General features: G+C 56.0%; 1 protein-coding gene across 1 annotated transcript; it reads left to right on the plus strand.

Moving 5' to 3' along the window:
• Positions 1-467: 467 nt before the first annotated feature.
• Positions 468-9,154, plus strand: SLC6A17 (solute carrier family 6 member 17; the record flags this gene model as incomplete). The annotated part of the gene is made up of 11 exons (XM_080358546.1): positions 468-753; positions 2,819-2,976; positions 3,103-3,229; positions 3,475-3,656; positions 4,317-4,427; positions 5,371-5,612; positions 6,263-6,455; positions 6,792-6,984; positions 7,164-7,323; positions 7,889-8,051; positions 8,786-9,154. The coding sequence occupies 11 exons, from the start codon at positions 468-470 to the stop codon at positions 9,152-9,154; spliced, it is 2,184 nt and encodes a 727-aa protein (XP_080214672.1).
• Positions 9,155-10,438: the final 1,284 nt, after the last annotated feature.

The following is a 10,438-nucleotide window of genomic DNA, read 5'->3' on the forward strand; positions in this document are numbered from 1 at the left end:
GGACCCTTTTTTGGGTCCAGCTTCTCCCTGCTTGTGCTTATCCCAGCCCCGCACCCCTGGGAGCTGGTGCCATCAGTTTTGGGAATGAGACGGTGGGGGCAAACTGGTGTAACCGCATGGATGCTGTGGGACTGGTCCAGCTTTCCTGGGCCATGACGAAGGCTGGGAAGGTGGCAGAGCCGGGACGATTGATGGCTTTGCCTGTTTTGCAGCCGTTATCTGTTGTAAAGCTGCCTGGGAAGATTTAGCTGCGGGCTCCCAGGCTTTTAAGTCAGTCCTGATAATGTCCAGGAATGGAGAGATAGTCCAGGCGTTTGTCACTGTCCCCGAGCGCTTTTCGCCCAGGTCCTGCTGATGAAGAGGAGGTGAGGTCCGAGCTCTAGCTCACACGTGTCCCATTCCCTGCGGGACGTTCATCTTCACCCCTCGCCCCATCCCGCCCCCCGGGGCCGCGTGGAGCCGTCCCGATGCCGAAAAACAGCAAAGTGACCCAGCGGGAGCACAGCAGCGAGCATGTCACCGAGTCGGTGGCCGACTTACTGGCCCACGAAGAGCCCGTGGACTACAAACGCAGCGTCCTCAACGTGACGGGAGAAACCTGGGACAAGCAGAAGGATGGAGATGAGGAGCTGGATGCGGAGAACCGGCCAGCGTGGAACAGCAAGCTGCAGTACATCCTGGCGCAGATCGGCTACTCCGTGGGGCTGGGCAACGTCTGGCGCTTCCCCTATCTCTGCCAGAAGAACGGAGGAGGTGAGAGACGGGGCTCAGCCCTTGGGAAGAGGGTACGGCCTGATCCTGGGGCAGGATGGGGATTTTTTGGGCTCTGAAGGTGGGAAGGGGCAGCCAGGAGCTGCTCACCACAGTGTGAGCATCTGTGCAGAGATGCGGGAACCTCCAGGATGGGATCTTAGACATGAGAAAGGAATTGTTGGCCCTGAGGGTGGTGAGAGCCTGGCCCAGGTTGGCCAGAGAGGTGGTGGATGAACCATCCCTGGAGACATCCCAGGCCAGGCTGGACGGGGCTCTGAGCAACCTGAGCTGGTGCAGATGTCCCTGTCATGGCAGGGGGGGCACTGGGGGAGCTGGGAAGGTCCCTCCAACCCAAACCATCTATGATTCTCTTCTATGATTCTCTTCCTAAAGAGCATCCACCCGCCTGCTCCAAAGTCAAGGCGAATCCCAGGCGGGGAGCTGGGAATTCTGGCTGCAGCTCCCAACTCCTGTTGAAGCAATTTGGATGCCGGGAAGTTAAAAAAGCAGAGAGTGTCCTTCCATTTCCCTGCATCCTGAAGCCGCGTTGTGTCAGCTCCAGCCTCTTCCCAAATCCTTCTTCCAAACATCCCATCCCACCTTGTGTCCCCTTCCTGGGCACCCAGGAGCAGCCCGGAGGGTCTGGTCTCTCCCAGCTGTGCTGAGATGCAACACCCTTCATGACACTGATGAGAGGGTGAATTTCTCATCGTTAATCCAAAACAGGCTCCCCACAGCGATTTTCCCCTCTCCCCCTCGCCCTGTTCCCAGCACTGCGTCTCTCGCTGTGCCCCCAGCCCCGGAGCTGCTCTCAATAATTCAAACATCTCCGGTGTCATCTTCCAATGAGTCATTCTCCCAACCGAAGAACCTGTGCAGTCAGCGCTTCCACCCCATCGCCGGCCCTTCCCGGCTGGGATGGAGCTGCAGCAGCTCCTGCATCCCAGCATCTCCCAGTTGCTGGCACACATAGCCCCCAGTTGCCCCAGTTGGGCTCCAGGCTGGGTTTCGGTGCAGTATAGCACAGACTATGACTTCCAGGTGGGTTTTCTGATTCCATGAGCTCAGGAACCAGCTCTGAGCTGGAGGTTTGAGATCCAGACTCCTGCTTCTCTGTGGTCACTTAACCCAGCCATGCCTCAGTTTCCCCATTGGCACTGCAGTTAATTACTAACTGTAATTAGTGTAATGAATGAAATATTCTCAGTTTATGCTGAGGTCTCTACTGGCCTGTACGTTTGTGGCACTTTAGCCTCAGCTGTCTCAGGTGCTGGGGAACAGGAGGAGCAATTTGTGTCCCCAGGCTGGGATTCATCCTGCTGTATTCCCTGGAAAACCCAGGGCTGTGACTGTGGGGGTAGCCGACTGTTTTTAGGCAAAAAGCCAGATCCCATTTGAAATCTCTATATCTTTGAAATTGGGTGCATCTTTTCGGTATACCCTGTATTGTGGGCTGGAGCACTTTGCAGTGTCACTGCTGTGAGCAGCACCAGCTGCCACCGATCCTGCCCGAGGCCAGGGGATGGGGACTGTCACCGGGGTGTAAATCCAGCCGGGAATTTGCCCAATGTGTCCCTTCAGATCACCTGCCACCCCCGGGAGTGAGCCGCACGCTCCCCCGGCCGTTCCCCAGCCCCTGGCAGGAGGTTGGAGTAATTAATTCATCAGCCTGAGTCATCGCATCCTTTACGGTCAGTTGGTTTTGCTTCGGGAACTGCTTATTGCTCTGTGGACTTCTCAATTAGGCAGAGAATAACCAAGGTTCTAATTGGAGCTGGTTTTACCCCTACCAGAGAACCTGGTCCCATGCTGGGCAGCATGTGATGTGGTGAATGCTGATGTGGGGTGTCCGTGGGGTGTCCGTGGGTCCTTCTATTCTCCAGCTGAACAGCCACAGCTCTCTCAGTCTCTCCTCATCAGAAAGATGCTCCAGACCCCTTTAGCATCTTTATGTCCCTCCACTGGACTCTCTCCAGTAATTCCTTGTCCTTCTGAGACTGGGGAGCCCAGAATGGGACCCAGGTGTCTGAGACAGCCAGGGACATGTACACGTTCTCCTCTCCAGGTGCCTACCTGGTCCCGTACCTGGTCCTGCTCGTCATCATCGGGCTCCCCCTCTTCTTCCTGGAGCTGGCGGTGGGGCAGCGGATCCGCCGGGGCAGCATCGGCGTCTGGAATTACATCTGCCCTCGCCTGGGGGGCATTGGCTACGCCAGCTGCCTGGTGAGTGCCCCCCTGGGTCCCTTTGTGTCCCCCCTTGGGGATGCCGGTCCCTGCCCAGTGAGATGTGTGTTGGGGACAATATCACTGCCCTGTGGTCTAACGCTGTGTCCTCCTTCCTCCCCCCAGGTCTGTTTTTTTGTCGGTCTCTATTACAACGTCATCATCGGCTGGAGCATCTTTTACTTCTTCAAGTCGTTCCAGTACCCTTTGCCCTGGAGTGAATGCCCCATCGTGAAAAATGGCTCGGTGGCCGGTAATGGACGGCACTTCCCAGGGAAGGGGGTCTGTGGGACACTGGGGACCCCCAACATTTGTTTGTGTCCCAGGTTGGGGTGTCTCCTGGGGCACTGGGTGCTCTCCAGCCCAGCTGCGTTGATCATATGGAGGTGTTTCCATTGGGTTGGGCAAGTTACCCCTTAATTGAGGTTCATCCCCTAGGAGATGGTGGGTGACTCTCCCGCAGCCCCCTCATGCTCTCCTGCCTCTGCTCCATTGCAGTTGTGGAGACTGAATGTGAGAGGAGCTCGGCCACCACCTACTTCTGGTACCGGGAGACCCTGGACATCTCCAACTCCATCTCGGAGAGCGGAGGCCTCAACTGGAAGATGACCCTGTGTCTGCTGGTGGCCTGGAGCCTTGTTGGCTTGGCCATGATCAAAGGCATCCAGTCCTCGGGGAAGGTGGGTAGCGGTGGCACGCTGGGGTCTGTCCTTGAGGCAGAAACCTCCTGCCTGGACCATGATCTGCTCCGGGGTGGTGGAGGGTGCTGTGTCCCCTGGGGGATGCTGACACCCATGGCAAGAAAGACCTTGAGGTGCTGGAGCGAGTTGAGAGAAGGGAATGGAGCTGGTGAGGGGCTGGAGCACAAGTGTGATGGAGCGGCTGAGGGACCTGGGGGGTTCAGCTGGAGAACAGGAGCTGAGGGGAGACCTTCTGATCTCTGAACTGCCTGAAAGGAGCTTGGAGCCAGGGGGGTCGGGCTCTGCTCCCCAGGAACAAGCGCCAGGAGCAGAGGAAACGGCCTCAAGTTGCACCAGGGGAGGTTGAGGTTGGATGTGGGAACAATTTCTTCCCCAAAGGGCTGTGGGGCATTGGAACAGGCTGCCCAGGGCAGTGCTGGAGTCACCGTTCCTGGAGGGCTGGACAGACGGACATGAGGTTCTCAGGACATGGGGCAGTGCCAGCCCCCATGGGGCTGGGTTATGGTTGGACTCCATGATCCTGAGGGGCTTTTCCAACCACAATGATTCTGTGATTCTATGAAATCCACCTGAGCTTCAGTTCTTGTCCCATCCTGCAATAAATGAGATCGTCCCTTCCTCGCATCCCTCTTGGCCCAGGTGATGTACTTCAGCTCGCTCTTCCCCTACGTGGTGCTGGTTTGCTTCTTGGTGCGGGGCCTCCTGCTGCGCGGGGCGGTGGACGGGATCATGCACATGTTCACACCCAAGGTAAGGGGCTCCAAGCCCAGCAGAATCCACATTCTCCTCCTGGCTGCTCACACCTGATTTTCCTTTATGCTCCCCACTTCAAAAACCAGAGTACCAACCCAAACTACCGTGGAGACCCTGATAAATCATCAGGATGTGCCAGCAGCACCCCAAAATATGGGGTCTGGGCCAGGAGAGCCGTGAGCCTTGGCATCGATCCTGTCGCCTTTAGGAGCTCAGATGCTGGGGTGGGGGTGCCCAAGGTGATATATTTAAAGACTTAACGGGAAGATGCTGGCTGGCAGAAAAACCTCTGCTGGTGGTATGCATTCATTAATTAAACAGCTAATTAATTAGTTAAGCAGAGACGTAGATGAATCAGCTCAGCCGGCGAGGCTGTTAGAAGATATTAATTATGATCTCTTGATGAATGATGCTCAGAGGCCTCCAGCCTGCAGCTCTGGCTCGCAGGGGAGGGGGATGTGGTTGGGGGGGACAGGAGGTTGAACAAACCCATCAGCTGTTTGACTTCAAGTGGTCCGGGTGCTCTGGAGATGGCTGGGGGAGGATGGAGATCCATCACGGGGTGGCATGTGGCTCCCTTAGGTGGGGGGACGGGGACACCAGCTCCCCAGAGCAGCTGGGTGGTCTATTGGGAAGCTGTAGAGCTTTGAACTGGGAGATCCAGCACCCAGCTTGGGCTCTGGGGCAGGTGGAGCACCCAGAGACATGGCCAGGCCAAACCTTGCCCTTCCCCTTCTTCATGCCTCAGTTTCCCCCTCTGCAGGAAAGAGGGGGACCTATGAGTGCTGGGTCATGCAAGACCCGATTGTGGTAGATCATGTCCACAACTGTGATGTCCCAGGTTGTGGGCACTGCAGCCTTTTAATTCAGCTCTGGTTCTGCTGGGATGAATTGTGGGGCCACCAAACCCTGTATCTTCTTCTTCTGTCTCCCCTTCAAGCTGGACAAGATGCTGGACCCCCAGGTGTGGCGGGAGGCAGCTACACAGGTTTTCTTCGCCTTGGGCCTGGGCTTTGGGGGGGTCATCGCCTTCTCCAGCTACAACAAGCAGGACAACAACTGCCACTTTGATGCCACGCTCGTCTCCTTCATCAACTTCTTCACGTCCGTCCTGGCCACCCTGGTTGTGTTTGCTGTGCTGGGCTTCAAGGCCAACATCATGAATGAGAAATGTGTGGTGGAGTAAGAGGATTTGCCTTTTTCTCTGCTTGGGATGGGCAGGACTTTGCTGCTGCTGGTTGTGGTGGGTTTGGAGGTGGCACAATCAGTGCTCTGGAGCTGGAGGGTGTGGTGCTTGGGTGGACCCAAGTTCCTGATGGTCAAGACCTGCATCTCCAGAGATGTCCCACTGTAGCTGAGGCAGTTAGGTGTTCAGCTCCTCTTCAGCCTAAAATCCATCCCTAAGATGGGCTCTTAATCTGCAAATTGAGGGTAAATCCAACATGTTTGGTCACAGCACCTGGGTTTCCTCCAGTTTCCACTGATCCTCAGGTCCACTTGGCTGCAAGGTTAGAGGAGCTGCTGTGCTGTGCCCCAGAAGCAGCTGGAGGAAGGTGAATTTGTGCATAAAAATCCTGGCCATGTAGTGTGGAGTCCCAGAGCAGGATAAACCTGTTGAGGACGTGCAGAGAGTCCTGGTGGGTCCCCATCTACATCCTCTGGTCTAACACAACATTTTCTTACCCTTTGGGAAACTGCAAAGAAGTCCTGTGGTTGGGACATGGGTGATGTGACCCAGGAAGCTCCATCCTGGTGGTGCAAAGGGTCAGGCCTCATCCTCCACCCTCTTGGAAGGGGACATCTCAGGGTGACCAGGCTCTGCTCTTCTTTAGGAACGCCGAGAAGATCTTGGGCTACCTGAACACCAACGTGCTGAGCCACGACCTCATCCCGCCCCACGTGAACTTCTCCCACCTCACCGCCAAGGACTACAATGAGATGTACAGGGTGATCATGACGGTGAAAGAGGGACACTTCAAAGAACTGGGCTTGGACGCCTGCCTGTTGGAGGATGAACTCAACAAGGTACCTGGTGGCATTCCTAATAGGACCAGGAGGTCACCTACTCCTGTTGCCTGATAGGGGCTGCTCTACTTGTGTCACTTCTGGTACATGGATCCTCTGCAGGGATGGGGATTCCCTGTCACTGTGGTTTCTCCAGCACACAGTGGTCCTTCCTGGGCTGGGGGAAAGATCTGCCCATAGCCAGTCTAGCAGGGTCATCACCACATCCAGACTGGGTTTTTCTTTCCTTGAAGAGCGGTTCAGGGTGACAGGAGAGACCTTAGGCATGCAGGGGCTTGCAGGTTATGTCCCTGAGATGTTTCTTCTCATCTTTCGGTCCGCTCTCCCCCTGAACAGTCGGTGCAAGGAACTGGCCTGGCCTTCATTGCCTTCACAGAAGCCATGACCCATTTCCCAGCCTCACCGTTTTGGTCCGTCATGTTCTTCCTGATGCTGATCAACCTGGGGCTGGGCAGCATGATCGGGACCATGTCGGGCATCACGACGCCCATCATCGACACCTTCAAAGTGCGGAAGGAAGTGTTCACAGGTGAGGGCTTTTCTCCTGCAGCCTCCTGGGGAAGGGGTGGAGAGTCCTCATTGCCCTGGGGAGTCACTCCAGCAGAATATGGACACGGTGGATGTGCACTGGGTCCTGCTGAAGCCAGGACTGGTGGAAGCCTTGGTTCTCCTTGGGGTGCTCTGACCATGCCCATTTGCTCCCCACAGTTGGTTCCTGCATCTTTGCCTTCGTGGTGGGACTGATCTTTGTGCAGCGCTCTGGGAATTACTTTGTCACCATGTTTGATGATTATTCGGCCACGCTGCCGCTCACCGTCGTGGTCATCCTGGAGAACATCGCTGTGGCCTGGATTTACGGCACCAAAAAGTAAGACATTTGTACAATGAAAAGGATAACGGTGTTGTATCTCCTGGCTAAATAATCCCCTCCTTCCAGCTCTTTTCCAGATGAGTTTTTCCCCAGGAGGCCAGCTCTGATGGAGCAAACGCCCTGGGGCATTTATAGACTCAGGAACTCAGTTCACCTTCTCCTTGGTGTAACCCAGCCCCAGGAGCAGGTCCTTCTCGTGGCTATCTGCTGTTGGTTGTGCTGCTCTGTTACTTGTGATAACCCTTTTGTCTGAGGTTCTGTTACTTGTGATAACCCTTTTGTCTGAGGTTTCCACGTCCTCCTGGAAGGGAACCTTGTCCCCCTTGGTGCCTGTTCTTGTTCATAAGTTGGCCAGAGCAAATGAGGCTCTTGCTGATGCTCAAGTGGCCTTTTCCTTAGGAGGTTCCCAACTAGCCCTACAGGGACGCTGAGACACTTGCCTGGATCAGCTGGGTTCTTCTTCAGGCTCTACCTTGAGCATAATTTACAACGGGAGCTCCTGGGAGGGGGTTTCTCACTTGAGGGTGAGGAACAGTGTGGTTCCATCTCTTCTTCTGGGTAGGTTCATGCAGGAGCTGACGGAAATGCTGGGTTTCCGGCCCTACCAGTTCTACTACTACACCTGGAAGTACGTGTCTCCCATCTGCATGGCCGTGCTCATGACCGCCAGCATCATCCAGCTGGGTGTCAGCCCCCCAGGCTACAGCGCGTGGATCAGGGAGGAGGTGAGCGTGGGGCCCTTCCCGCAGCCAGGGCCAGGCTGAGACCGCACACCCCTGCTCTTCCCACCTCTTCTCCATTCTCCTCCCTTCTCCTGCTGGGAGGTGATCAAGGCTGGAACAGCTCTGCTGGGGGACAGGCTGAGAGAGTTGGGGTGTTCAGCTGGAGAAGCTCTGGGGAGACCTTATTTGAACCTTTCTGTACTTAAAAGGGGCTGATAAGGAAGATGGGGGACAGACTTTTCAGCAGGGGCTGTTGCGATAGGACAAGGGGTGATGGTTTGAAACTAAAGGAGGGAGATTCAGGCTGGACATGAGGAAGGAATTGTTTGCCCTGAGGGTGGTGAGAGCCTGGCCCAGGTTGGCCAGAGAGGTGGTGGATGAACCATCCCTGGAGACATCCCAGGCCAGGCTGGATGGGGCTCTGAGCAACCTGAGCTGGTGAAGATGTCCCTGTCATGGCAGGGGTGGCACTGGGGAACTAGGAAGGTCCCTCCAACCCAAACCATTCTATGATGGCTGAGCTTGGATTTCAGGTTGCTTCCACAGCTACATGCTGTGTGCAGCCCCATGTTTGTTCTCTTGATTTGAATCCACCTTCTGGAAGCTTCACATGGTGCCCCTGAGGATGAGGTCTGGCAGGAGGCCGCAGGAATTTCCTGGCGTTTAGGAGACGTTGTCCCTGGTGTGGGTCACCTGTGCTGGAACAGCCCTTTGGCACTAATGTCTGTCTCTTCCAGGCTGCAGAGAAGTTCCTCTTCTACCCAACGTGGGCCATGGCGATCCTCATCTCTCTGATCATCCTAGCATCCCTCCCTCTGCCTCTGGTCTTCATCCTCCGCCAGTTCCACCTCGTCTCGGATGGCTCCAACGCCCTCTCCGTCACCTACAAGAAGGGCCGGATGATGAAGGACATCTCCAACCTGGAAGACAACGACGAGACCCGCTTCATCCTGAGCAAAGTCCCCAGTGAGACCCCGTCCCCCATGCCCACCCACCGCTCCTACCTGGGGCCCGGGAGCAACTCCCCGATGGAAATGAGCAGTGCCCCCAACGGACGCTACGGCAGCGGGTACCTCCTGGCCAGCACCCCCGAATCCGAACTGTGATGGTCGCCTCCCCGCCACCCCCACCGGGCGAGAAGCTCGCCGGGGAGTGGATCCTGGCTGTCCAGGCAACAGCAAAATTAATTAGTAAGGAAGACGAAGAAAGAAACCCCTCTGAAAATTGCAACCAAAAGCAGCCGTTTCCAAGGTGCCATCGGGAAGAAGGGACTGCAGGAGGGGCAGGACTCCTCCAGGAGCCCTTCGGGGAAGGGAGGAGGGACAAGAGATGCTGCAATGTCTTTCCGGGAGTTGTTCTCACACAGCTCGAATCTGAAGCAAAGAATCTCTTAGTTTTCTTTTGTTTTCTTTTCTAAGCAGCTGATGTTTGGAAAAAAGGACCTGGTGTCAGGTGGAAAATCAACCAGGCTCCCTCCCGTGGCCTCTTCCCTTGCCGTCTGTTGTCCTTTAGCCGGGAGGAGTCATGGCCTTATTCCAACGAGCACAATTAACCATCGATGTTCATAGCACAAAAAGGTGCTGCTGTTGCCACCGTCGTCGTTGTTGTATCTCCTGTAGTTTTTCTAGCTGTGGACACACCCAAATAACCCCCAAATTCGTGAGCAGGGTTGGCAGGGAGCAGCGTGGGGCTGGCTGAGACTGCGGATGGTGGATCTTTGGGGTCTGGTTTGTCACCACCAGCATGGGGACAGCGTCCATGGGTCGTTCTGAGATGCAGATGTCGTGTCCGTGGGGCGGTGGGGTCAGCGTGCTCCGTGGAGGGGCAGCGATCGTGCTGGGTGGCAGAACAACCTCTGATGATTTGGATGTGGGAGCGTGTGGGGTGTGGATGGAGTCACCCTGCTCTCCTGGCATTACTCCTGACACGTGCTGAAACAAAATCCCTGGCATATGGTGATGGTCTCCTCTTGGCGCTCTCTCTGAGCTGTCCCAGAGGGACAAGCAGAGAACCTGTGGGACATCCAGTCCTACCACAGTCCTGGTTGAGCTCTCAGGAATCCACCCCTGACTTTCCTCCCTTGCCCCCACCAGCAGAGGTGAGTTGGGCTGTGGTCCTCTCTGGACACATGCCCTCATTTCTCCCAGCTTTGAGGTTTGGGGGTCTGCATTGCCCCCCGTTGCACCTCCATAGAGCATCACCAGCCTTCGGATGGGGGTGACCAGCTCCTGGGGACAGCAGACATCTGCTGAGTCAGCGCCAGGTCCCAGTGTCCCCAGTAGCCCTTGGCCCAGGCTGGTGAGCCCTTGTTAGAGCCCAGGAGCCTCTATTGTGCCCATCCATGTTATCATGATTATCGTGACCTGATGTTCTTTCTCCCCAGGCTGCCT

This window comes from Nesoenas mayeri (assembly GCF_963082525.1).
Source record: "Nesoenas mayeri genome assembly, chromosome: 23".
Lineage (NCBI taxonomy): Eukaryota > Metazoa > Chordata > Aves > Columbiformes > Columbidae > Nesoenas > Nesoenas mayeri.